Source organism: Eutrigla gurnardus (assembly GCF_963514095.1).
Source record: "Eutrigla gurnardus genome assembly, chromosome: 13".
NCBI classification, from domain to species: Eukaryota; Metazoa; Chordata; class Actinopteri; order Perciformes; family Triglidae; genus Eutrigla; species Eutrigla gurnardus.
In genome coordinates, this window is record NC_139936.1 from 27,799,481 (window position 1) to 27,827,173 (window position 27,693).

Genomic DNA, 27,693 nt, shown 5'->3' on the forward strand with positions numbered 1-27,693 from the left:
ACCCTGTTGTATGACACCTGATTTCCTTTGTGTTTCGTTATTGTGGTGTTGGCAGCACTGCTGAGAACATACTGTCATATTTCCCTGTTAGTAGTCTGCAATTTATGAAAACTAGCTTCATACTAAGGCGTGTATGAAGGTAGATTTGTGCCTTTATTATTCAGTCAAAAAAAAAACGTTGCTTCAATCAAAAAATATATATTTACAATAAATAAAACTTCACTTCAATCAAAAAAAGCTTTTTCAATCAAAGAAAAAAAGTGTTTGAATGCATTTTTTAGGGTCTTAAATATCTTTTTGCATTCAAACACTTTTTTCTTTGATTGAAAAAGTTTTTCTTGATTGAAGTTTTTTTTATTGGAAATATATTTTTTGATTGAAGCAACCTTTTTTTTGATTGAATAATAAAGACACAAATCGACGAAATCGATGTGGTGACTTAATGTCATGTTGGCTAATGCTATTAAAAATGCTAAGCCAACCAAGACAGTTATCACAGTAAAAAGCCCAGTTACCTCCAACAACAACGCATCCAGTTTGCAATGCTTCATTTAGAGTTTTGCTGTCTATTAGAGGGGAAGTTGTCAGGCTGTAACGCTTGCTCCTGGTGATGTTGGGACTTTAATAATGTATTGACTCTGAAAATCATGAACGCGTTTTAGTCCTGCTCAATCTGTTAACAACTTTTGTTTTGATATGACACTAGAAATTGAATTGAAGTTCAATTGTTTAGATGCTGGCTGCTTGCTACCGCTAACTACGGCTACTATGGGGGATTTAACTTTCAGACTGATAAACAGTGAACTCTTTAGCTTTTAGATATTGTGTGTTCTAGACGTGATGACTTCTCCAGCTTTACATTTCACAACCACCCCGCCTGCCACCATGGACTACTCCTGTTAATACTACTACTACTGTTAATATTACTACTACTGTTAATACTACTACTACTACAGTTTGTGGAGGAAATCGGTTAAACTACTAAATGAAAACTTCCCATCACACTGTTAATTTCGCTGTTAATATTACTACAACTACTGTTGATACTACTAATACGGTTAATATTACTAATACTGTTAATACTACTGTTACTACTACTACTACTGTTAATACTACTACTGTTAAAATTACTACTACTGTTAATACTACTACTACTGTTCATAGTACTGCTAATGCTACTAGACTACTACAACACCAAATGCAGAATCACCAGAAAATAATGGTGTCAGAGACATGTTTGAACTTGCCTGTACTTTCAGTGAACTAGGGAGGTCCAGGCACCAGTAAAACCGGCCCACAGAGTTCATGAGGATAAAAATTTTAAGTATTATTTAAGGAAAAGTGTGATAACATTATTTCCAGGGTGAATTAGGTGGAGAATCCAGCAGAAGTAGGAGGGAAAGTCTTGTGCTGTTAAAACTGAATCACTCCATTTTCAATTATTGGCTGCAGAGCCAGCTCAGGTTTAAACTCATTTGAGAATTAATTCTATTGCCTTCAACTGTGACTCCATTGACTTTTGACACCTGTATCTATTTATTTTTGTGTTGGTGAAGTGGTCAAAAGTAATTTCACTTGTTAAACAAAACATATAACCAGATCTTAAGATGTGACTACTCCAAATGGATGCAAGTGTTGCTCTGTGTCTGCGTAATTAACGTTAAGCTTTCACTTCATAAGGCGATGTCACTGTTGTATTCACAGGTTGTTGTGCTATCCCCAAAGAGCAGAGCAACAAAACAATGCAGCTTTAAGCTTTTGAAAATTGCTATTTGAAAATGAAGCCAAATTATAGTTAGATGCACTGAATCCCACAAATAATCTTAAGAGCAAAGCAGCATGTTTAGTCCTTTAGTGTGATTAATGCTTCACTGCTCAGTAATCAGGAATGAATCACCCTGAAGAAAAACAGCACTGTTTATGTGAATGGCTTCCCTGGAATACAGACTAGAGTTCTAAATAAATCACAAAATGTTTCTCTTCATCGACCAAAGATTTCTTTGGATCTAACCTTTCCTTCCTGCATCAGGTGATATTATCATCTCAATGTGTGGTCTGTGTTTGTAATGAAATGTTGTTTGAGGGTCAATATGGTGGTGTCAACACTGAAAAATTAAGTAAACTACTGTAAGACGTCTCAAAAAGTCTAGGCTTCTGTTTCAGAATGCTACGTGCACTTTGATAGAGATAACATTTTTTTTGCTCACAATCAAATATTACCCACTTCAAGCTGCTTAGATGTTCTCTAGGATTAAAATACAGCATTAAACATACACACTGACAATGTAAACGAAGCCTTCGAAGAAGATGATAGAACTCATCACAATTCCTCAAGAATGCATTAAAAAGATTGGTTTAAAGCCATGCTAGCACCATTCATCCTCCTTTGCCTCCTTGTAATACCTGGGTGCCCTGACACCAGAGCCTGGGTTGGTGCTTCCCCCGATGCTGAAGTGGAACCCGTTGGGCACCCCAAAGTTCTGCTGTGGAGCAGGATACAGGGCTTCCATCATGCGAGGCAGTGCGGTCTGAGATGAGCGTCTGGCACGGGGGCTGGGACACAGTGACACTGCTTCTTGAAAGACATCCAGCTGGTCCCAGAGGCTGCCATAGAGGCTGCCCAGGACCTCGCTTTTTCCCCGGCCCAGGAAGGGCTCAGAGCTGATACGAGTGACTGGGCAGGGAACGTGTTGGGAGCCGCCGTGCCGGAGGGCATCGTGCTCCGACAGACCACGGCTCAGTCGACCAGGACTCAGAGAGGCCTGGCTGGACACAAAGTGCACAGGGGATGAATTGGCAGTCTTGTATGCTATCCTGGGCCGTGGGGTGAGGGGGATCTGGGGGAGCTGCCGACGTCCGTGGCTTGGCATGCTAGAACTGGAACTCAGTGTCACTAGGCTGCGTTTAACCCAACCACTGCCCTAGATGGAAATTGGACAAGCAATTTGAAATGATGACAAAATTATGTGAGAGAGGAGAGGAAGAGGGAAGAAAACCGAGACAGGGCCGCCGGAGGGAGAAAAGGAATGGAAAGACACCAAAATGTGATGTGTGATAAAATGAAAGTTGACGGAGAACAAATGAGGGCGAAAACACAGACGGAGAAGACAGAATGAAAGAGGAAGCGCTAATGGAAAGGTAATGACAGATGTTGACAAGAGAAAGTGGGAAAAGAAGGGAAATGCCATGAGAGGTTGCACTAAAGACAGAAAAAGGACAAAGTAGTAATAAAAGCATGCAGATGGATCACAGTCATAATCCTAACAGCTCACCATTCTGGTCTAACAGTGGTGCACAAATATGTCACACAAATTTGTCGCATGGTGCAATTGCATATAAAGTCAAGCAAATTAAAGAAAATTCACGCCGGATGGCCTTGGGCAGTGTGAATGTTGTGAATGACTCATATGACGCAGAGCGAATGACGCAAATTTCTCAGCGAAAGCGATTTATTCATTTGTGTGTAACGCCCTGACATGCAAGCCAATCAGTGTTGAGATTCTGGTCATGTCGTCACTGAATCAGAAATGAAGACAAAACCTATTATAGCGGTAGTACCTGATAGTACCTAACATTTCATACAGAGACTGAATTAAACCATGTGTATAAAAATGTGTGAAACCACAAGTGACTGTGGTACAAACAACAAGGTCGCTGCCGTATTTATGCGTACACTACGTTATTTTTATATTTAAGGAAGCAGCTACAGTGTTTGTGTAGCCTACCTCCGATCGATCTGAACGGCCTTCATAAAACAGACTTTTTACAAATCGTCATCATTATGTCGTCTCCGGCATAATTTTTTATCCATTTATTGCAATTATATCACAAGAAAATTGTTTGATTTGGGTTCATACCGCTGTAGTAAACCAGCCGGTGTGTGTCCTGCTATTCACAGTGAATACAGCCTCATTAAATTCACTGAGCACCTCTGGGTGATGTTAACAGTGTTGTGACTGATGAAACAGTGTCGGTTTAATGTTTCATGTCCACGTATAAAGAAGTCTGACACTGAGATTGTATTCAAAGGCATATCTGATAAATGTGGCTTCTGATATAGTATAGTTTCATTTTGAACATATTTAACACAGAATTGAATGCTTTGTACAGAAGATAGCAATGTCCCAATCAGGTGGCCACATCCTTGGGAGGCTGCATTTGATGACTGCATGCGTCACAGCGGCTGTAACAAGGCTGTCCCATTTCAAAGACTGTGAATGCAACCTCCTTTTTCTGCCTGCCTGCCTGCGTGCGTGCTTGCGTCAAATAATGCAGCTTGGTCAGCAATCTACGTTCCCTTCTGGTGTCAATTTTGCATGCATTGGTCTCAGCATGTCAATATACACAAATTTCATGCATTTTCAAAATAAAATGTTTAGGCAACAAAACCAGTAAGTTATGCTTATGAAAAGAGTGACGTCAACTTCATGGACTTTCACATCACGTGAATAGGGAGTGACAAATGAGTTATGGATCACGTTAATAATGACTGATGTAACACAGTGGTGAGGCTTGTCCTTTTTTGGGTGGGCTCAAGCCTCCCCAAAACTTGCCTTTGCCCCTCTTAAGTGCAACTTAATATTTTCCTTGGTTTCGCACCTAACATATAGCTGGTCTGTTTATGTGTGTTGTGTTTTTTCCCCACCAGCATACAACGAACAAGAACCACCACGGTCTGAGCCAATCAGAGGCAGAGGCTCTGACCTCGGTCTCTTCTTCACTGAACGTTGGTGGGAAAAATAATTCAGGCAGGGTGTAGAAGCCTTAATATACTACAAGTGAAACAACTGTAGTTATGCTTCTCCTCCTCGAGCGACACAAATGAAGAGAACTATAGATCGTTTTGAACGTTTTTTCTATGCCGGTCCTGTCTCATCGAACTCCGGTTTACATTATGTATTTACTGCAAAGAGTACATCCAGAACCCGGCTGGTAAATGCTGCTTTTACAGTTGAGCATCTTCGCTATGAATTGAAACGTTAAAAAAACACCAGAAACACAATGGTGGTATGGCGGCAAGCTTAGCGGGCAGAGCGGCATTTTTATTATAAAAGGGCCAGTCCAATTCTGCTCACACCCGAGTCTGAAGTGGGTCCCACCACTGATCTGTAATATGTCTTTAGTCTCAGTGGGTCCCGCCCCCTATAGGTGGGTTGAAAACATGAGGAACTAGTGTTGTAGTCTCACCCCCGCTAACCAAAGAGCCTCCGGTGATGCAACATGAGGATATTCAGTCATCGGAGACTCTTTTTCAGAATAGAAATACGGAGATCTCAAAAATACTACCAGGTTTCTAACCATACAAAACTTAATGCAAATGGGGGAACTATCCCTTTTATGGTAGCCTCTTCAAGAACAGATGTCAGCTGCTTCTTGGGGGCTGAGCCCCCGCAAAGGTCAGATCCTAGAATCGCAGACGGAACATAATCATTTACTTTTAGTTTCTCCTGGACGACTGATTTTTGATCCGTCCACCTCTGCTAACCAACCCTGTGTTTTTATACTACGTCAGGCGCTTTGCCTTTACCAAGCTGCATTATCTGATGCCTCAGTGAAGACGGGTTAGAACCATAGATATCTATAACATAAGAAGTGGATGCAGTCATCAGCAGTTACCCATTGGTTTGAGGACTATGGTTTTGAAGCATTTTTGTTGTCGCCATTTTTGGATTTTGGTCATTGCCATCTTGGAATTTTTACAACCAGCAAACGGAAGTGACCATATTTGGACTGTGGAGTAGTGACTGGTGGAATGCAGGTTTAATAGACTTAAACAGAAGAAACTGCTGCCTGGTTATGGTACTTGAAATTTTGATTAAACTGTGTTGAGGCTCCTCACGTCATTATTTTTAATTATCCCCACAGCTTTAGTCTTGTTACCACTGGCATGCACACGCTGTCACTGATCTTTCTGCAAATACATGCCATTCTACGACACACACACATGACCACATGAAACTGGAGGCCATAACCTATCAGGTTCCACACAGGTGTTAATTCATAGTTTTATCTTTAGTATTATGAGCAGCCAAGTTTTCTATCTGATAAAAATGACATTCTTTGGGAAAACAATATTCAAAACTGTCAGATGAACTTCGAACTCATTAGAAACCCTTTCAATGGCCTTTATCTGGTCTGATACCTCGTCTGTCCCTACTCTACAAGGCTGTACCCTCCCACCTGCTTGTTGCTGGAGTCCTGCCCCTCACTGGGGGAGGCGGCACAGCTTGCGGTGGCAAATTTGGTGTGGCAGTGTTCCCGGGTGCAGTAGCGGTCACAGGAGTAGTAACGCTGCTTGTCTGCTGAGGAGTGACGTTTCCTGTCATGAGAGCGCCCACGGTCATGGCCTCGTTCTTTAGAGGCAGCTGGGTCAGACTCTCCTGGTGGACCTGTGGAGGAGGGTGAAGGGTGATGTTTCTGTGTTCTACGTTATATTACAGTCCTGTCTAATGCAACTCAACTTGCCAGTATTCTTGTCAAGGTATTTCAGAAAAGCGCAGGTGTTAATAATATAGCAATAGCATTAGATATTATTGTTGTCATTCAGCATTCAGTAAGTCAGCATGGAACGAAACCAGGAGCCTGAAACTGAAGCAGCTCAATGGAATTCAGCCATAATTCAGTTTATTATTTACACAACAGCAGATAGTTTAGTACAAAAACTAAAAGAGATTGGTTTTGATTGTAAAACTCTTAAGTGGTTCCAAAGCTGTCTGGATGGATGGTCTCAATGTGTAAAGTTAGGGCATGCCAAATCCAACTTCCTTCCTTTAAATAAATGTGCCCCGCAAGGATCTGTGCTAGGACCAATTCTATTTACAATGTACATAAATGATATAGCGTCCTTTCTAGACAACTGTCAGGTCCACTTTTATGCTGATGACACTGTCTTATACTGTGTTAATAAGTTTGTCACACAAGCAATGGACAATCTGCAGCAATCCTTCAATGCGTTGCAAACAGCACTAATCAAACTTAAATTAGTTTTAAATGCAAACAAAATAAAATTCATGCTGTTTTCAAGGGCAAGGGACATTGATTTTAGCAATCTGCATCTTACAACCTTAAATAACAACAAAATTGAGCAAGTTTCTGTGTACAAGTGTCTGGGCATCTGGCTTTATATAAAACTGAACTACTCATTTCATACAGATTACCTAGCTAAACAGCTGAGGCAAAAGATTGGTCTCCTTTACAGACTCAAAAAAGTCTCCCTATGCCGTGCAGAAAAAGGATGGTTGAAGCTGTCTTTTTGCCATTCCTAGATTATGGAGATGTTATCGGAATGCTACCCTTACTTCTCTTAAAGCACTTGACACAGTCTATCATTCGGCTATCAGATTTGTAACTGGCTCTAGCTATAACACTCATCACTGTACCCTGTATAATACAATTGGTTGGCCATCTTTATCAGAAAGACGTTCCAGACACTGGCTACTGTACATATACAAAGCCATCATGGGCAAACTCCCACCCTACATATCTTCACTGATACTCTGGCAATCACATGTCCACCATACCCGCTCCTCTAACCATCTCCAGCTCAGAGTTCCCAATGTTCGCTCTGAACTTGGTAAATCAGACTTTAGTTTTGATGCCCCTAGAACCTGGAACTCAGCCCAACAGGCCCGTGAACTAAGTTCACTCATTTCTTATGGGCAGTTAAAAGCTTTAATTTCAAATCTCCCCAGTCCAGTATGTAATTGTTTTACTTGACCCTCTTAATTTATGCTTTTACGTGATTTGCCATATTTATTGAACAAATTGTTATATTTTAAATGATATATCTGAATTATTTATTTACTAATTATTTTACTGTATTTTTTATTGACATTTTATGAATTCACAAGTAGTACTAGTTTTAGTTAGTAGTACTAGTTTATTATGTATCTCGGCTACATTGTACACATTTGTGTTTCCGAGTATGAAATAAATAAAGGTTGAATGTTTATTAATACCAATTATTGATTACTTTTTAACAACAAACTTCAAATTTAATAACCTAATAACATGGCTTCATGGCTGTGGCTGTGGCCAGGGAGTCTTCTCTGGAAGATCGGCGGTTTTGAATGTTGAAAAACATTTATAACGACAGACATAATGTTTAATACTATGTATTAATTACATTTATAACGGTGGACTTTATGTTTAAGACCATTTATTAAATACTTATTAACATTTATAACGACAAACAACATCATCAAGAAGACATGAATGACTTGCGAAACGTCAACCAGTGGAGACTCCAGGCAGCTACTGTTCAGTGGAGACTCCAGGCAGTTACTGTTCTCAACTCCCAACCAAAATGTGAATAAGCAGATATCTGAATAAATGTGCGTTATCATACTTGGTATGGTCAGGGGGATAGCAGTCCAGAATGAATTCATTTCAGGTTAACCTCTAGGATTTGGAGCCTCAGAATAGACATGATATTGCTCTTTTTCTTTAAAAAAAAAAGGGACTTCATGCTAACTTTCACGTCCATGCTTCTAATTTGGGTTTCTACTAAAACATGTTTACATTCTTTAATCTTTAAAAAAACTATAAAAAAACAAAAGAATATGTCTGTCATACTCTGAATATACATATTCACTCTGTCTGGAGACCCCCTCTGGAAAAAGCCCAACCTGCTTTGATTGATTTGCAAGAAAGACAAGGCACACCTTTGTTGTTGTAGTAAGGGAAGCCAAATCTGACTGGCTTGTTAAATCGCATGTTTTCTGATCCAAACAGCCCACAACAAACTGACTAGCTACTCTTATTTCACAGTTTGTGGGTTGGTAGGAACTCCAGATACCCATATGTATGTGCACAAGTACTGAAGACGTTTCCATCATATGTCTCTTTTAAGTACTAGTTTACCAGAGAGAGATTGTTTTCACATTTGTATATCATAATTCTTTTCGTTGTATTTGTGAAAAATGGTGCTTCAGTTACTGGACCACTTCTTTTGTTGTCTTACATGTGACTTTGTAAAAGAAAGGTGAGCACAGCAGAGCAGAGCTAAAGTGTCCTCCTCCACCAAGAGACTTGAGCATGATGTGTGTGTACACTATGTGTGTGTATATGTGCTGACTAACCAGCAGAGCAGGGTGGTTGTCCACCCAGAGGTGTATCCAAAGACCTCTGCCTCTTCTCTCGGTCTTTATCTCTGTCCCTGTCTTTGCGGTGGTGGCAGCGATGGTGGTGTTGGTGATGGGGTCGGTCATGGCTGGGTTTCTCAAGGGTGTAGTCCCTCAAGTTGACCTGGGGTACCTCCTGGGGTGGCTGCGGCACCACGGTGGAAGCAGAGCGCTTCATTGGGCTGGCATTAGGGACAATCTGAGGGACACATGAGAGGTTTTTATATATATATATATATATATATATATATATATATATATATATATATATATATATATATATATATACATATATGATTCTTCCACATTACAGTATACACAGCAAGTGTATACTGTAGGATAATACAGTAATATAATGTAGGTAGGTTAAGATATAGGACAATATGAAATTGTCATGTCACTATTAAAGGGATAGTTCAGAATTTTGGACATAAGACCTATTTTCCAACTCAGCCGGTGTGTTCGAGACGTCTGGAGACATTTCAAGACAACTTCCTTCAACTCAACTGTGACAAAACAGACATGATGATCATCGGCCCCAAATCCCTCATCAAAAACACCCACAACTTCACTCTCTCCGTCGACAACTCCACTCTGTCCCCGTCCCTACACATGCGCAACCTTGGAGTCATTTTCGACAGCAACCTCACATTTCAACAACACATCAATCACACCACCAGGACTGCCTTTTTTCACCTCAAGAACATTGCCCGTCTCCGCCCATCACTCACCTTCTCTGCTGCCGAAACTTTGATTCATGCATTCATCACATCCAGAATAGACTACTGCAATAGCATCCTCTACGGTTCACCTGCCAAAATCCTCGACAAACTGCAATACATACAAAACTCTGCTGCCCGCCTCCTCACCCACACCCGCTCCCGTGACCACATCACCCCTGTTCTGCAAAATCTCAACTGGCTCCCTGTTCCCCAACGCATTGAATACAAAGTACTCCTCCTCACCCACAAAGCCCTCCACAACAAGGCCCCTTCCTACCTCACCGACCTGCTCCACCACCACTCTCCCCCCCGTAACCTTCGCTCCTCCGACACAAACCTCCTCTCCCCACCTGTCAGGACCAAACACCGTACCTGGGGCGACAGAGCCTTCTCAATTGCTGCCCCCTCCCTCTGGAACTCACTACCCCCACACATCCGAGCCTGCACGGACCAGACCACCTTCAAATCACTCATCAAAACCCACCTCTTCAGAATCGCCTTCAACCCCCAATAATCCACTACCTCATCTGTACTGCATCACTAACTTGTTCTTAAATGTGCCTGCTCTTCAACCGTTTTATAACTTTATATTACTTGTTTTTAACTGTTTTATAACTTCACAGCACATCTTTTTAACTTATCTACTTAAGAATAACCTGCTTGTTTTAATGCACTCACTTGTAGCCTCCCTGTGTTTAATAGTACTTGTTTAAATGTATTGATTTTTAACTGTTTATGTAAAGTGTCTTTGAGATCCCTTGAAAAGCGCTATACAAATAAAATGTATTATTATTATTATTATTATTAAGACATTTCATTCAGTTCTTCTAGTTGCCGACTTAACTTGTGCTATGGCTAGCGCAAGTCAATGGTTCTAGTTAGCATGGCATTAAAAACAGTCTTGCCCACTCCACAGTGCACCCGGGGCAAATCAATTAAAACACTAGACTGTCGATGTACATATCTGTGTTGATAGAATAATATTTGAAACAAAACTAACCTTGCATCGCATGAATCATCCATTTTTTGAGGGACTAGTTTCTCAGCAGCAGCGGAATTTTACTTTTCTCTGTCGGACTCAAAACTCAGACGAGCTGCTCGGAATCCAGCCGGTAAGTACACACCTGAACACCGCCGATTTGTCGGCCCTTAAGCCCCCAAGGCTGTCTGAAAAGCCCTCGGAGCTCACTCAAACACCGGGCAGCACACGGCCCGCGAACCCACAATTACGCACCGCGAACCCGAACCTCTGCTCCGTCCGGAGTACCGTAAACCCTCAGAGGCGTTGCGGGGAATCCCTCCTGGCACCACCAGTCTCCGTTTGTTCGGTCCCGGTTCTCAGCTCCAGCGGGGGCTATCTCGGTCTCCACAGACGCTCGTTCACGTTCTGCCCTTCGAGCATTCCTCTCGCGCAATTCTTCCTCTGTATATTCAGGCTCGTACAGGTACGGTTGGGTTTGGGTGGAAAAAAACTCCTCATCAGAGTCTTCAAAAGTTTCAGTATATTCTCCAAAAGTGGCCATTTCTGTGAGATTGAAGAAACTAGCACTGCAGGCTACTCTGCGTCTGTAGCAATGACAGCAGGTAAACAAACTATTATAGAACCAGTAATTTATAAGTGCTAGGTGATATCAGTCCGCCGCTGCCATAGCCTACTAGGAAGTATGACACGCTGCTGCTGCTGCTGAGACATAAATCCTTAAAAATGCAAGGTTGGTTTTATTTCAAACATTCTATCAACACAGATATGTACATCGATAGTCTGCCGTTACAATTGATTTGCCTCGGGTGCACTGTGGAGTCGGTATGAGTGTTTTTAATGCCATGCTAACTAGAACGATTGACTTGCGCTAGCCATAGCACAAGCGAACTCGGCAACTAGAAGAACTGAATGAAATTTCTTGAAAACGTCTCCAGACGTCTCGAACACACCGGCTGAGTTGGAAAATAGGTCTTATGTCCAAAATTCCCTTTAACCTGGCCAAACAAATTGTGTTTCACAATATTATCCCAATCATCATCAAAATATGCTTAAAACCGTTAAAATGGCACTTAATACTGGTTTTACTTTTCATTTAGTTAATAAACAAATTTGTCACAGATAAGACAGACATATTGTTGTCCTTTTTAGTGAACAACAATCAAATTAACTTCAATAAGATGATCATAAATCAAAAGGTCTGCCTGCCTAAATTAGGACTAAACACTGTACATTTAAAAATTTTTATTTTTTAAATCAGGCTCTATTTATCACTTGTCTACTAAGATAGCTAGCTAGACATCTTTTTCAAGTCACTGTATCTGCGAATATATAGATTAGATTATGATTAGCTAATAAGTAATTGTTAAATATCCAAGATAGACATATCATTTGTATTATTGATCAGACAAATGGTGCGTCGCTGTACATGCTGCTGCAAGAAATTATGGGGCTGTGGAATCTCCTTTCCTTTGGTAAAGGATTGTTCATTCTTTGCTTTGCTAATGGAGATAATAAAGGAAGCATTGAAGCACCTTTGCATAGCATTAAGATCATTACATTGTCTAGTGAAGAATAAAGTACCAGGTGTTCCATCCAAGGCACAGTCTTTTAATTAAAGGTGTGCTAAGGCAGACTCGCTGTATTTACAATCTGTGTTAGGGAAACATCGTTACTTAAGTGGAGAAATGACTCTTATGGGTTTTCGGTAAATGTAATTGCTTGAAAAAAAAAGAAAAGCAATTGCAAAGCAGTATCTCTTTCATATAATACACATAAGTAAATCATTCTACATTATGTCCAAATAAACTGTACTCTATTTGATATTCTTATAATGCTGAACTATACATATATTATATTATACTATGTTGCAATTATGAATACCATTTTATACTATATAATAAAAATGTTTTTTACATCATTACTCACACTGTCACTTTAATTGTATGTTTTGTCTCCAAATAATCTTGTATAGTTCTATTAGTTTAGAGTATATACTTCTTATTATTTATCACTTTTACTTTCTCTGTTTATTGCTGTATTTGTGCTGCTGTAACTTCCACATTTCCTCCCTGGGGATCAATATTGAAAAACCTTTATTTAAAGGTTTTTCTTATCTTGCTTCTGAGATTTGGGGTTTCATACTACAATTACATTCATAGCACAAATTTTCAAAGGCTGATTTTGAAATCACTTTACTCAGTATATTTTAAAAATGTTTGGTTTTGGCAACAACAAAAGAACAAAAAGCATTTCAGGTTTTCAAAGAGGACAAAGAAGGGGCTTTAAGTTGTTGTTTGCTGCTACTTTCTTATGTGTATATAGTAGACTTTCATTGTTTATATTTTAGTATAATTACATGTCTTTATCTATTATTCTCTCTATCTCTTTCACCGTGGGACAGTGAGATACCTTCGATTCCTTTGTTTGTGGTAGATGTGAAGAAATTGACAATAAAGCTGAGTTGAGTTGAGTTGTGTCAAAACCCACGATATTAACCCACGTAACATAAGATCATCAGACATTACCATCTTGCATTACAATGACAATGTATTTGGATTACGGTATTGGCATTGTGGATTTAAGAGTTCATCTAGCTGGACCAGATAAATCTGCATAATGTCAATCACAAATAAGAGTGTGACATGTTGTGCGAGACAGCGTGTACATACAGCTAGATGGATCCCTGGACAGTTACGTGAATAGCTCCACTAGAGAAGGAGAAAGGCCAGACAAAAAAAAAAGAACAGGAGAAACAGGAATATTAAACAAGATCAACAGCAGCTACAGTTGGTTGCTATAGAAATGTTAACATATTTTACTAAAAGCCACTTTGTATAGACTTTTTAGATAACTGTGGCCTTATTGTTTGCAGAAAAAATTATACAATCCTGTTGAAAATTGATGCCTATAGAGGGTGTAGTCGTGGTTATGATACCACCACTGGTGGGTGCCAAAGTCACGGATTTCCATATCCTGCACAAAGTGGCTTAATTATCTAAAAATTGTAAATTTCAAAACAAGTTCATTGCTTATAAATACTTTTTCCAATTAAAGAAATACTTCAACGGTGGAAACATGAATCTGGATTGAAAGTGGGTCATACATGTAGTCGAAATGTAAAATACATTTTTTCGAGAAAAGGCAGACAGTGACTTTTTGGTGCGTGGATGGAAGACAACAACTCCCACAATTCACAGCTCCACAGAGATCATGACTGAAACTCATCTGCACATATTTCTAGTAAATACTGGGCCTCTGGATCGGTGTATGTGAGCGCTCCAGCGAGAGGATTTTGGACAGAGCACAGACAGCATTTTTATTCTAAAAGGACCGGTCTGCTCACACCCTGTGTCTTTAGTGAGGTCCCACGACTGATCTGTAATAGGTCAGTTGGTTGTAGGTGGCCTGTTCCAGGGTTTTAGAGAGGAATGAAAGAAGAGATACAGGTCTGTGGTTTTGGTTTTGGATATTGACTTTGACATTAGCTAACTAAATTGTTTACATTCTAATTCTGCTAACATGCTAATGTTTCTAAGGTTGATCTATTATAAAATAGCCAACTGATAAATGCCAGCTTTGTAGTTTTTGCTGTAATTTATCTATGATTGGCGAGCCGGTCAAGTTTAACCCTTATGTTGTGTGTTCTCTGAAAAATACTTAATTTGATCAGACTGACCTAAGATTCCATGACTTTGTCCACAAAAAGGATTTCAACACACAAAATAAATAGTATTCATTTGCATACAATTTTGTGTATTTTATTCAACTTTTGTACTCTTGGTGTTCCCGGTCAAAAATGACCAGTCATTAGAAATGAATGGGAGAGACTACAACTAGTGTAAAAAACTGATCTCAGTTACATCCTCATTTGTCATATGGACACACACACACACACACACACACACACACACACACACACACACACAAACTCCCCCCAAAACACCCATGTATGCGTTCATGTCTGTCTTGGTTACCTCCTTCCAATCGTCTTTGTAGATCCGTTTCCCCTCCAAGTTGGTCATGTTTACCACTATGTTTTTGATGGAGTCAGTCAGGGTCAACAGTTCAAAGCAGGATTTGATGTCATCAATTCGGGATACGGCACATTTTGTAGGTCCTGGGGTCATCCTGATGACATTTTCAGCTGAAAGCCTACCTTGATTCTCAGGTGGGGATGAAGACCAGGATAAATTCCCATTCTTTGACCTGAATGTGACAGCAGCCTCAGCATGGCCATCCTCTTCATCACTGGATTCCTCCCCATCAGTTGATTCTTGGTCTGGATTATATTCTGTGTCGTCTTCATCTTCTGACACTTCCCCGTCTAATCCATCCTCACTGTCAGTGTCCTGGCCTCTCTCCTCCTCACCAGTGTGGTGATCACATATGTAGTCAATAGCCTCACTTACTAGTGTTACTTTATGTGACTGTATAAAAAATTTAAATAGTTTCAAAACAAATGTCCTTGGTAACTTTGACCCTAAGTAGTCTGTGATAAAAAAATATACTATGTTTCACTGATTATTTTTTATAGTCAAAATAATCCAGAAATGATGCTTTTTAGAACTCGAATTCAAGATGTATATGCTCAGATCAGTGAGGTATACAGGCCATAAATAACAAATAGAAGTTCAAAACTTGTAATGTTCACAAGAACTGAAGTTGATAAAAAGTTCTAACACAACAAGTAGTGATAATATATGTATTATTACAGTTTTTATGATGAGTTTAAATGGAACGGTCATTTTTGACCGGGAACACAAAATTGTTTAACATGAAACTAACACAACATAGGGTTAATTAACCATTTATCCAATCCTACCATAGCTTATTTGTTAAACATAACATAAGTGTAAAATGCAGTCTGTGATAATGATCAATCAAATCCATGACATTGTGTAGACACTTCTTTAAGGCCAGATCTTAATTCGGGTGATTTGAATCAAGCTGGGAGACAGTAAAATGGCTGCTCAGGAACCGCAGATAACATGATCATCTCGCGAGACTTCTCTGACGGTAAGCGTTTTGCGTCATTTCCTGTTTCTCCGTGATAGTCGCTACAGGCTGTGTTTTTCTCTCTAGCCTAACTCTGTTAATTTAACGTAGTTTCCCTGTTCAGCAGCTTACTACCGCCAAGTTTAAACTAAGCACACGCTATCCCTGCTTCAGCAGACACATCGCTCACTCTCTGAGTTGCCTCGCTAAATTTGCTATTGTTTACGCGCTATCTCTGCTAGCTACTTTAGCGCAACAGCTAGCCTAGCGGCTACGATGGCTTCTCTCTTTCCCTGTCCTCCTTCTCTTCTCTCCTGCCCGGTGTGTCTGATGTTTAGCTACTACTCTGTCTCCTTAACTGATAACGGTACATGTAATAAATGTAGTTCACTTTTTGCTTTGGAGGCGAGGATGAATGATTTGGAAGCGCGGTTCCGCACCAACAATCCTCCGTCGGCTGCCGCTGTAACCAGCCAGCTGACGCTAGCTGTACATGGTGCGGACCGACATAGTGTAGCAGCTAGCCGTCCCTCGGCAAACCCCGAGCAGCCAGGAGGCTGGGTGAATGTCCGAAGGAGGCATAGTTCTAAACCGAAGCCCACGGTTAACCACCATGTTCACGTGTCCAATCGTTTTTCCCCACTCAGCGACACACCCGCTGAGAAGCCAACTCTGGTCATTGGTAGCTGCATAGTGAGACACGTGAAAATAGCGACACCAGCGACCATAGTCAAATGTGTCCCAGGGGCCAGAGCAGGCGACATCGAAGCTCAATTGAAACTGCTGGCTAAGGATAAACGTAAATACAGTAAGATTGTTATTCACGTCGGCGTTAATGACACCCGATTACGCCAATCGGAGGTCACTAAAATTAATGTTGGCTCGGTGTGTGAATATGCAAAAACGATGTCGGACTCCGTAGTTTTCTCTGGTCCCCTGCCAAACTTTACTAGTGATGACATGTATAGCCACATGTTATCTTTCCACCGCTGGCTGTCGAGGTGGTGTCCAGATAACGATGTGGGCTTCGTTAATAATTGGCAGCCTTTCTGGGGAAAACCTGGTCTGATCAGGAGAGATGGCATCCACCCCACTTTGGATGGAGCTGCTCTCCTATCTAGAAACATCGCTGATCTCATTGGTAGTCCTAGAACATGACAAACCAGTGTTGAGACCAGGAAGCAGAGTTGCAGTCTTACACACCTCTCTGCGCCTCCTTTAGAGCAGTCACCCACCCAAAACCAAAACCACATAAGAACGGTGTCTGTCCCCCGACCAACCAAATTAATCAGGTCAAACAGAAGAGAGTTTTCACATGAAAACCTAATAAAAATTAGCACTTCCGATGTAGTAAAACAAAATAAGAGAATTACATGTGGACTCTTAAACATTAGATCTCTCTCATCCAAAGCAGTATTAGTCAACGACTTAATATCAGATAATCATATTGATTTATTCTGCCTGACTGAAACCTGGCTGCGTGATGAAGACTATGTTTGCTTAAACGAAGCTAGTCCTCCCAGCCATATTAATACTCATATATCTCGAGGCAGCAGACGTGGAGGAGGAGTTGCAGCCATTTTTTATTCAAGCCTGTCAATCAATCCTAAGCCAAAACTAAACTATAACTCATTTGAGAGTCTGATTCTCAGCCTTTCGCACCCAAACTGGAAAACAATGCAGCCAATTCTGTTTGTTATTGTGTATCGTGCTCCTGGTCCATACTCTGAATTCCTATCTGAATTATCTGAGTTGCTATCAAGTTTAGTCCTTAAATCAGATAAAGTAATCATTGTGGGGGATTTTAATGTCCATGTGGACGTTGTAAATGACAGCCTTAGATTCTATTGGCTTCAGTCAGAGTGTACAGAAACCAACTCACTGTCATAGCCACACTCTCGACCTCGTCTTATCTTATGGTGTTGAAATCGAAAACTTAATAATCTTTCCTCAAAATTCTTCTTTATCTGACCATTACTTGATAACCTTTGAATTATTGTTGCTGGACTTCACTCCTCTAGGAAAAAACTACTACTCTCGGTGTCTATCGGATAAAGCAGTAGCTAAGTTTAAGGAAGTAATTCCGCCAGTCTTGAGTTCACTTCCATGTCTTAATGAAACGGAGGACTTTTATGTTAATCTTAGTCCCTCCCAGATCGACTCTCTTATAGATGAATCTGGAAGCCTACTGCGAACGACTCTCGACTCTGTTGCTCCGCTAAAACAGAAAACTATAAAGCATAGGAAGTTAGCTCCCTGGTATAACTCCCAAACTCGTAAATTAAAACAAAAACTGCGTAAACTTGAAACCATCTGGCGCTCCACCAAACTAGAAGAATCCCGCCTAGTTTGGCAGGACTGTCTTAAAACGTATAAGAAGGCTCTCCGTAATGCCAGAGCAGCCTACTACTCATCTTTAATAGAGGAAAATAAAAACAACCCTAGATTTCTTTTCAGTACTGTAGCCAGGCTGACATAGAGTCACAGCTCTACTGAGCCATGCATTCCTAGAGATCTTAGTAGTAACGACTTTATGAACTTTTTTAATGATAAAATTCTAGCAATCCGCGACAAAATTACTTGCATCTTGCCTTCAATTGGAACCGCGTTACCCTCAAACTCAGGAGTTTTAGAACTAGCATTAAGACCTGATATATATTTAGACTGCTTTTCTCCAATCAACCTAAACCAACTAACGTCAATGATCTCTTCTTCTAAACCTTCAACCTGTCTCCTAGACCCGATACCAACCAGGCTACTGAAAGAAGTCTTACCCTTAGTTAGCGCGTCGCTATTAGAAATGATCAATGTGTCTTTATTAACAGGCTATGTGCCACAGTCATTTAAAGTAGCTGTAATTAAACCTCTTCTTAAGAAGCCAGATCCAGGGGTTTTATCAAACTACAGACCAATATCAAATCTTCCTTTTCTCTCTAAGATCCTTGAGAAAGTAGTCGCCAATCAACTGTGTGACTTTCTCGACAATAACAGTCTACTTGAGGACTTCCAGTCAGGATTTAGAGTACATCATAGCACAGAGACAGCTCTGGTAAAAATGACAAATGACCTTCTTATTGCTTCTGACAAAGGACTGGTTTCTGTACTTGTTCTGCTAGATCTTAGTGCTGCATTTGACACCATTAACCATGAGATTCTAATATGTAGACTGGAAAAATTAATTGGCCTCAAAGGAAACGCATTAAGCTGGTTTAAGTCCTATTTATCCAATCGATCTCAGTTTGTGCATGTCAATGAAAAATCCTCCAGGCACACTGAAGTTAAATACGGTGTTCCTCAAGGTTCTGTGCTCGGACCAATTCTTTTCAACTTATATATGCTTCCTTTAGGCAACATTATTAGAGGACACTCTATAAACTTCCATTGTTATGCTGATGATACTCAGTTATATCTATCGATCAAGCCTGAAGAAACCAATCAGCTAGTTAAACTCCAGGCATGTGTGGATGACATAAAATCCTGGATGACCTGCAATTTCCTGATGTTAAACTCCGATAAAACAGAAGTAATTGTACTTGGGCCTAAACTCCCCCGAAGCTCGCTGTCTAAAGATATAGCGACTATTGATGGGATTGCCATCGCCTCAAATACTACTGTAAGAAACCTTGGAGTTATCTTTGAGGGTAAACCCTTGACTCGCATATTAAACAAACCACGAGGACAGCCTACTTTCACCTGCGTAACATTACTAAAATTAGGCCAATGCTGTCTCAAAAAGATGCAGAAAAACTCGTCCATGCATTTGTTACCTCAAGGCTGGACTATTGTAATTCTTTATTATCAGGCTGCTCTAATAAATCTCTTAAATCTCTCCAGCTGGTCCAGAATGCTGCAGCTCGTGTTCTGACTAAAACCAGAAGAAGGGATCACATTTCTCCTGTATTAGCTTCTCTGCACTGGCTGCCAGTAAAATCCAGAATAGAATTTAAAATCCTTCTCCTCACTTACAAGGCTCTTAATGGTCAGGCACCATCATATCTTAAAGAGCTCATTAAACCCTACTGTCCTCCTAGAGCACTACGCTCTCAGAATAAAGGGTTACTTGTAGTTCCTAAAGTCTCCAAAATTAGAAGAGGGGCCAGAGCTTTCAGCCATCAAGCTCCTCTTCTGTGGAACCGTCTTCCGGTTCTGGTTCGTGAGGCAGACACTGTTCCCTCATTTAAGAGTAGGCTTAAAACCTTTCTCTTTGACACCGCTTATAGCTAGGGCTGGCTCAGGTTTGCCCTGAGCCAGCTCTTTGTTAAGCTGCTATAGGCCTAGACTGCTGGGGGATTATAGTGGCACACTGAGCCTCTCTCTCTCTCTCTCGCACACGCTCTCTCTGTGTATGTTCCCCCGGAGTCCCTGTGCTCTCTTGCCTAGCAGGTCTCCCTGGACCGTGGTGGAACCTGATCCGGACTGCACCGATGTTGTGGTCTTGTTTGCCTCTTACCGCCTGTATTTTTAATTAAAGTAATTGACTAAAATCGGCATCTCTACTGTCACTAACTTGACTACTCCCGGGATCACTCCCGGGAGTCTGGCTATGCTTTCTGGTCCAGCAGAGTCCACTGAGGTCCTGACCGATGCAGACTGCTAACTGGCCTGATGCTGGAAACACCACATTGTAGCTCCACCTGCCCGCTCTGTGACTGCTCAACTACTCCTGCTTTCTGGTCTACGGCGACGTGGTTGGGATGGATCCATCTCGGCGTGGCTGTGCCTGCTGCCATGGACTACTACTGTTGTTACTATTGCTTCTGTTAATACCACCACTACTGTTAATGCTACTACTACCATACTACCAACACCAAATGCAGTTGGAACCCAAGGGCCTGGGCTGCACAAGATTTCTGCCTAAAAGCCTATTAAGGCAGTTTTTTCTCGCCACTGTCGCTGTAACACTTGCCCCTGGGTGATGTTGGGAATTTGAAATTGTGTTGACTCTTGAAATTTTGAGCGTATTCTAGTCCTGCTCAATGTGTTAAGTGTCCTGAGATGACTTCTGTTGTGATTTGACACTATAAATAAAATTGAATTGAATTGAATTGAATTGAATCCTGGACACCACACTTTTTCTGCTAAATTTACAATAGACAACAACGCAACAACGAAACAAAAATGTACAAATGGAAACTAGATGCAAAAGCCTTTGTTTGCTGACTAAAAGTAACTAAAAAGTAGAGTGAAGATGAAAATGTGACAAATAATGTTATGCATTTTCATCAAATGAATGAGACTAAAACAAACTGAATATGGAAAGAGGTGTGGTGAAGACGAGGTTTTACCTGCAGCTCAGCATTGAGTCGAGGCATAGACGCAGCTCTGCCCTGATTCTCCAGACCTGAACAAGGGACTGCGATTAAACTGGCACTGGTCTCCATCTTCCTCATCTCCACCGACTCCTGGATACATACACACACACAAACACACACACACATACACACACGCACATACACACACGCACACACACACACACACGCATGCACGCACAGCCCCATCAGCATCATCATGAATATAATATATTTAACGTGAGTAGAGCAGCACTTCATAACACAGACGGAACAAACTGTTTAGAAATGTGTTTTTAATTTGGGAAAATACGCTCATTTCCTCCAAATCCTAACAACAGGAACATATACCGTTCTTTTTGTCCTTTCACAATACAGTTTTTTTTCGATTGCTAAGACGCATTGGTCGAAACTGAAGCGACATGTTCAAAACTCTTAACACAGTCTGCATTTCCATCATGAAGCTCAGCTCAACAGTTAATCTCATGCCCAAAAGTGTGTCTCACCAACAAAACACTTCATACTTGTCTCAAAAGAAGCTCATTCAACAAAACACATTGGGCCCTAGTTTCGTGGCACAGCGCAGGGTGGCGTCAGTTTGGCAGTTTGGTGGATCACCTGCGCCAAGATAGGTGTGGCGGCGCAGCAGGGGGAGGTGTCACAGATTCGGCTTGGCGCAGCGGAAGTTTCGTGGCAAAAAGCCTCGGCGAGACTGCGCCGAAAGCCCGCCAGCTCCAACCTGGTCTACTCTTGGCGTAAGGCGAATTACAGCTGGCGGAGTGGCAGTTTGGCTCACCGGCGTGCAGTGCGCACACGTCACCAAGACCTCACAGGCAGGTTTCCACAGTTCCAGGCACATTTAAATGCAATAAATAATCACAACAAACACTATTTAATGCCAGTAATTGAATCAACGCGTGAATTTATATCTATATAGATTGTCCCGTCACATCTGACGTCAGATCAAAGCCTGACTGAATTAACACAGCTGAAAGCTGGACCTCTCGGACCAAAACATCTCCCTCTCTCTCTCCTGTTTTTCATATCTATCCACTGCTAATAAAATGCGTCTATGCCTGAAAAAATCTTTAAAAAAAATACAGCAGCTCGTGCCTGGTCTCGCGCCTCGGCAGCCTGTTGTCCGTGTCCGTGGAGAGACGCACAACTTTGCCGCAAGCTGGAACCGGAGTTGGGGCTGCAGCTGGTCTGAGCGGCCCGCAAGGTCCGGGTGTCCCGCCATTCTGGTGTTGGACGAGGAATCTGGTGCAGCTGTGGAGTGCAGATGATGAAGACGGTGATGATGATGATGAATGGCCCGGCCGGCTCGTGTAGGCACCTGGTTCTCGCCACTATTATGTCTACTGCTGTGCACCCTGACCCTGTTTTGTGATAGACATGCCTAAAATGTGCCTACAATTTCTATAGTGATATAATATCGGCATTATAATTATCATGACTATACGCACGCACAGCGTGTGATGAGCGTGGTGGGAAAGGCGGCGCTGCTTCTGTCATTGGGTTGTCAAGTGACGAAACTTGCACTGCACCTCGCCTGGCGCATTAAAGGTGAGGAGAGGAGCTCATTCACTCGCCCACTCCACGCCTTGTCTCCTCCTCGTCTCCCACTCACGCCTTCTTCTCCTCCCTCTTTCCCACTTGCGCGGGTGGGAGTGACGGGAGGAGTGCCTGCCGACTACGACTGGTCTACGAAACTAGGGCCCATTGTCTTACATTGGAAACACACACAATCACTCTTAAGAAATGGAAGACAAAATACTAACAACAAAGGACATTACATCAAATACATCTTATATTTCAAGTAAGAATGATTTTTGTCAGGTAAATCACTATTTTATATAGGATCTTTTGCACTTTAATGGTTCTAAATTATTGTATATGCTGTAATATATTGCAACAACACTGAATCAGGAATGCAGAGATTTATTCAAGAACATTTGTGCTTTTGCAAGTACTTCAGGACCATACAAAAAATTAAGATTACGTAGACAGAATAATGCAGAATCTCAGAATTCCAGTGGTAGAATACAAATTACAGTAAGAGATAAAACTAAAAAACAACACATGTATGTCACAGTGGGGTGGTTTTGTAGTATGGTTGCATTTGATTCTTTTTGCATGTTTTAATTATTCAAGCTCTTTTAAGTATTTGTATTTGATTACATTTGAGTATTGTGTTTTATGGTTTTATTAGTTTTATATTCTCGCATGGTTTTAGAGTTTTTATATTGTTGGGTTGTGTAACCTACTGTGACTGGCATGCTGTTTGTGGACAATTGATGAGCTGAACTGAATCAGTTGGGAATAACTGACCACACCCCCCTCACAGCACAGGATTGGCCGACACAGGACAGTGTGCAGTAGTTTTCGGCTTTAATTGAACACAGGTAGGCAGAGCGGGGGGCCCAGGGCGCGACAGGAAGGACAGAACGAAGTGTTACGGAACTGAACGGACCGAGAACGGAATCCAGGCAGCTTACGACCGGTCGGGAAAGTGGGCAACAGCTGAGTAGACGACCGACACAGCAGGAGCCACTATCGAGGCGGCCAGAGAGGCGGAGCTTGGTCCGCACGCTGCAGGAGGGAGTGAGACACGCCACGTGGGAACGCGGAGGGGTGATTGTGCGCATCGCGTTGTATCTGCCTCCCCCTCCACCCCCTCCCCTCCAGACTTGAGGTTGCCAGAGCTGTTGTGTTGGCGTATCCTCCGTCAGCAAGCTGGACGGCGGCCGGACAGCCGGATGCCCGTAACAGGACAGTGCTGATGATGCTAGCGTTAGCTGTGCTGCTAACGTTTGTTTCTATGATCGAAATGAATAACGTTGTTCATGGACGTCGGAACTATTTTCTGAGAGGGGGGGGGGGGGGGGCTGGATTTTTGTTGGGAGGGGCAGGGGAGAGATGCACACAATGATTAAATGGATAAACGGTCCGTCTAGGCTACGTTGCGGACATCCGACTTTCGTTTTGAAGTCAACAATCGCAAAAAGGATAACGAGTCGTTTCCCGTTTTTCGCTTCAAAATAAAAGAACGAAAAACGGAAAAATTACTCGTATCCCGTTATTCGTTTTGAAAAAGGAGAAACAGAAAACGAAAAATCGTTAACTGATATTAGATATTGTGTTAATGAATGGGATTCGGGAATTAAATAACAGTGCCATTTTTCATTCCATATTTTGCCGTAGGCTACGTCTTTTTTTACCAGGAAGGCGCTGTTATGCCGCGAAATTACCTGAAAGCCTACTTTGAGACATTTAGGGGGAGCTCTGAAACACTGTTCATAAACGCTCTGACAGCGTCTGATGCTCGCGTTTTGAAGTAAACCTACTGTTTTAAACACACACCAAAAGCGTTATGACTCGGACATAAAAGCGGAGCCTCCGCCTGATCGCTGCCGCCACTCAGCTGTTGATCCCGGGAGCCGCTCCGTGAGTCGGTGTCCAGCTCATGGAGCCTGCTAACAACAGCGATTGATTATGTCAAAATATGTTTATGTCCTCAGTTGTATGTGATGTGATGCTGTATTGTTCTTATGTGTTCTGTACTGTGTATGTTTATGCAACAAGGAGGCGCTAATCTGCAGGCTATAGAGGCAGGGCGCAAAAGCGTCATTAGTTTTTTGTTCCAGTTGATCTGCCGTAGTTTGAGACGAAGCTGTATGACCGTGAGACTGATGTGTCTACAGTTCGCAAATAAATATGCCAAGAAAGGCTGAAGAAAACCCGCTGACTCTTTTCATCCGAATGCAACGTTAAGCTGCAACAGTTAATATACCATAACTTTTTTTTTTTTTTTTATGCATGCGAGTGCCGCAGTTACAGCCGGCTTCCTTTATTATATATATTTTTATTTCCAATAAATTAACAAAAAGGATACAACAACAAAAATATCCATCCTGAAACAATATCGATGATGGGGTGACTCGTACAGTTTCTTTCTTCTTTTTTTTGTTTAACCCATGTATATACAGCTATATAGGACAGACAAGAAAACAAAATACAAACAGAACAAACAAACAAAAACAAACCAAAAAATAAACAAATATCTAAATCAATAAGAGAAAAAAAAATAAGTGGAAAAGCAGCAATCTGTCTTCACTGACATTAGTGGGTATTTGCACCTATATGTGCTTACCTGCACCAACATACACATAGGCGTGCTCGCAACACATATGTACATCCACATAGTCAAACATACGCATATATTTTACAGAGATACATATATTTAATATTAAGGTCTGCCCTGCTCTATAGGGCACCAATTCAGGGCTCAACCAATCATATGTCCCCTTTAGAAAATTCCTCCAAACCTAAAAGTAATGGAAACCAAAATTCTTGAAAAATATGACCACATTTATGTTTTTCCAAAGTTAATTTTTCTAAGGGTAAAAAAGCTGAAATCTGATTTGTAAAAATCTTAAGAGTTGGAGGGAAATCATCTTTCCAAAATAAGAGTATGCATTTCTTCGCAAAGTATGTTATCATAATTAATATCCTGCATTTTTTCGTATCTAACTGAAGATGCAATGGATCATTTAACAAATACAAACTGGGACTTAAATCAAATTTTATTTTCAAAACAGATTGTGTAAAGGAGTGAATTGATTTCCAAAAATGTTGTAGAAGTTCACACTCCCAAAACATATGTATAAATGTCCCATCCGTTCTTTTACATCTGGGACATTTTGCTGAGATAGTCTTGGAAATTTTATGCATTTTTGTTGGTGTTAGGTATAGTTTATGAATGAATTTAAAATTAGATTCCTTAATTTTGTTGCTAGTGAATGGAAAGTGTATTCTTTCACAGATATTTAACCAGGTATTTTCTTCAAAGACTATCTCTAAGTCCTTTTCCCATGACTTCTTTATAATCTGGAAAGATGACTTACCTCCTCTTGAGAGAATGTTGTCAAATTCACTTATTTTCCCTTTATATAATATATATATATAATATACCATAACTTAACAGGTTATGGGCCCAGGAGTCGTTCGGATGATAAGTTTGCTATCACCGTTTAGAAAGTCGCAACGGACCACATGCTGACGGGATTGCTAACTAGAAAAAGAGCAAGCTAACATGGCGGAACAACGAAGGAGATTGCCTCGACTGACGTTCGACGGAGATGAGACTAAGTATGAGCTTTGGGAGACCAAAATGTTGGGACATTTTCATTTGTCAGAGCTAAAGAATACAGTGTTAAGAGAACCGCGGACAGAAGCAGAGATAGCAGCAGATCCAAAGAAAAATGCTGACGCTTATGCGGAGTTGATTTTGCTGTTAGATGACAAAAGCCTCTCTTTAGTTATGAGGGATGCGCCCAACAATGGAAGACAAGCTCTGAAAATATTATAGAGTATTATGCAGGGGGGGGGAAAGCCCCGTATAATCAACTTGTACACCACGTTGACATCGCTTCAGAAGGCAAACGATGAAAGTGTAATGGACTACATCATCAGAGCTGAAACCGCCATCACAGCACTGCGAAACGTGGGTGAAACATTAGGAGACGGCCTGCTATGGCCTTAAAAGGATTGCCTGAGAGTTTTAAGCCATTCGCAATACATGTGGCACATACAAACGATAACATCACGTTTGCAGAATTCAAGACTAAACTACGTAGTTTTGAAGAGACAGAGAAGATAAAAGCAGCCGACTCCAGCGACAGTGTGATGAAAACTCAAGGGAAAACCGGATGGCGGCCCGCCAAGACGAGCGCGTGTGGCTGGAACAAAGACGACACAGAAATGGTGTGCTTCAAGTGTGGCACCAAAGGCCACAGAGCGAAAGCGTGTCGTCAGAAGACATGGTGTAGTTTTTGCAGAAGTGACACACACAAAGACGCCACATGTAGGCGTAAGGACAAGGACAGTAAAGACAAAAAGGATGGTGTGAGTAAAGCCTCAGAAGATGCTGAGGAGGACTAAATGTTCAAGGTGAGAGACGGAGGGACCCAGCGGCAGCTGGCACGCAGCATTCAGGAGAGGGGCCTGATGGTGGACACGGGGGCTACCTCTCATATTGTCACCGACATCACCATGTTTAAGAGTTTCCACTGTGCGTTCAGGCCAGAAACGCACACTGTCGAGCTGGCAGACAGGACCCGGTGCAGCGGGGTCGCTCAGCGGAGGGGAAACGCTGAGGTTTCCCTCATCGACAGCAGAGGACAACGACGCAAGGCGACGCTGAGAGACGCTTTGCTCGTACCGTCGTACCCCCAAAGCATCTTCTCGGTGAATGCGGCGACTACGAGTGGGGCTACGGTTGTCTTTAAAGAAGATAAAGACGCCTTGATAACCAGAGACGGTACCAGATTTAACATTCATGTTTATGACAGGATGTATTATTTGCATACTGAAGCTGAGCCTAATGATAAGTGTAATGCATGTCACGACATACAAGCATGGCATGAGATATTAGGCCACTGTAACTATGAGGATGTTCTTAAGTTGCAAAATGTTGTTGAAGGTATGCAGATCAAGGGTAAAATGGGTAGACCTGAACAAGAGTGTGAGGTGTGTATTCAGGGGAAGTTTGCCCAAACCAAAAATAGGGACCCTGATACCAG

General features: G+C 41.5%; 1 protein-coding gene across 1 annotated transcript in view; it reads right to left on the reverse strand.

Moving 5' to 3' along the window:
- Positions 1 to 546: 546 nt before the first annotated feature.
- cacna1ba (calcium channel, voltage-dependent, N type, alpha 1B subunit, a) overlaps positions 547 to 27,693 on the reverse strand; it is a 320,635-nt gene continuing 293,488 nt past the window's right edge. Inside the window, exons 46-50 of the mRNA XM_084024282.1 lie at positions 21,107 to 21,223; positions 13,496 to 13,534; positions 9,081 to 9,321; positions 6,181 to 6,389; positions 547 to 2,921 (exon numbers count right to left, since the gene is read on the reverse strand). Coding sequence (XP_083880408.1) covers positions 2,367 to 2,921; positions 6,181 to 6,389; positions 9,081 to 9,321; positions 13,496 to 13,534; positions 21,107 to 21,223 — 1,161 coding nt within the window. The 3' untranslated portion in view covers positions 547 to 2,366. The remainder of the gene's footprint in view (positions 2,922 to 6,180; positions 6,390 to 9,080; positions 9,322 to 13,495; positions 13,535 to 21,106; positions 21,224 to 27,693) is intronic.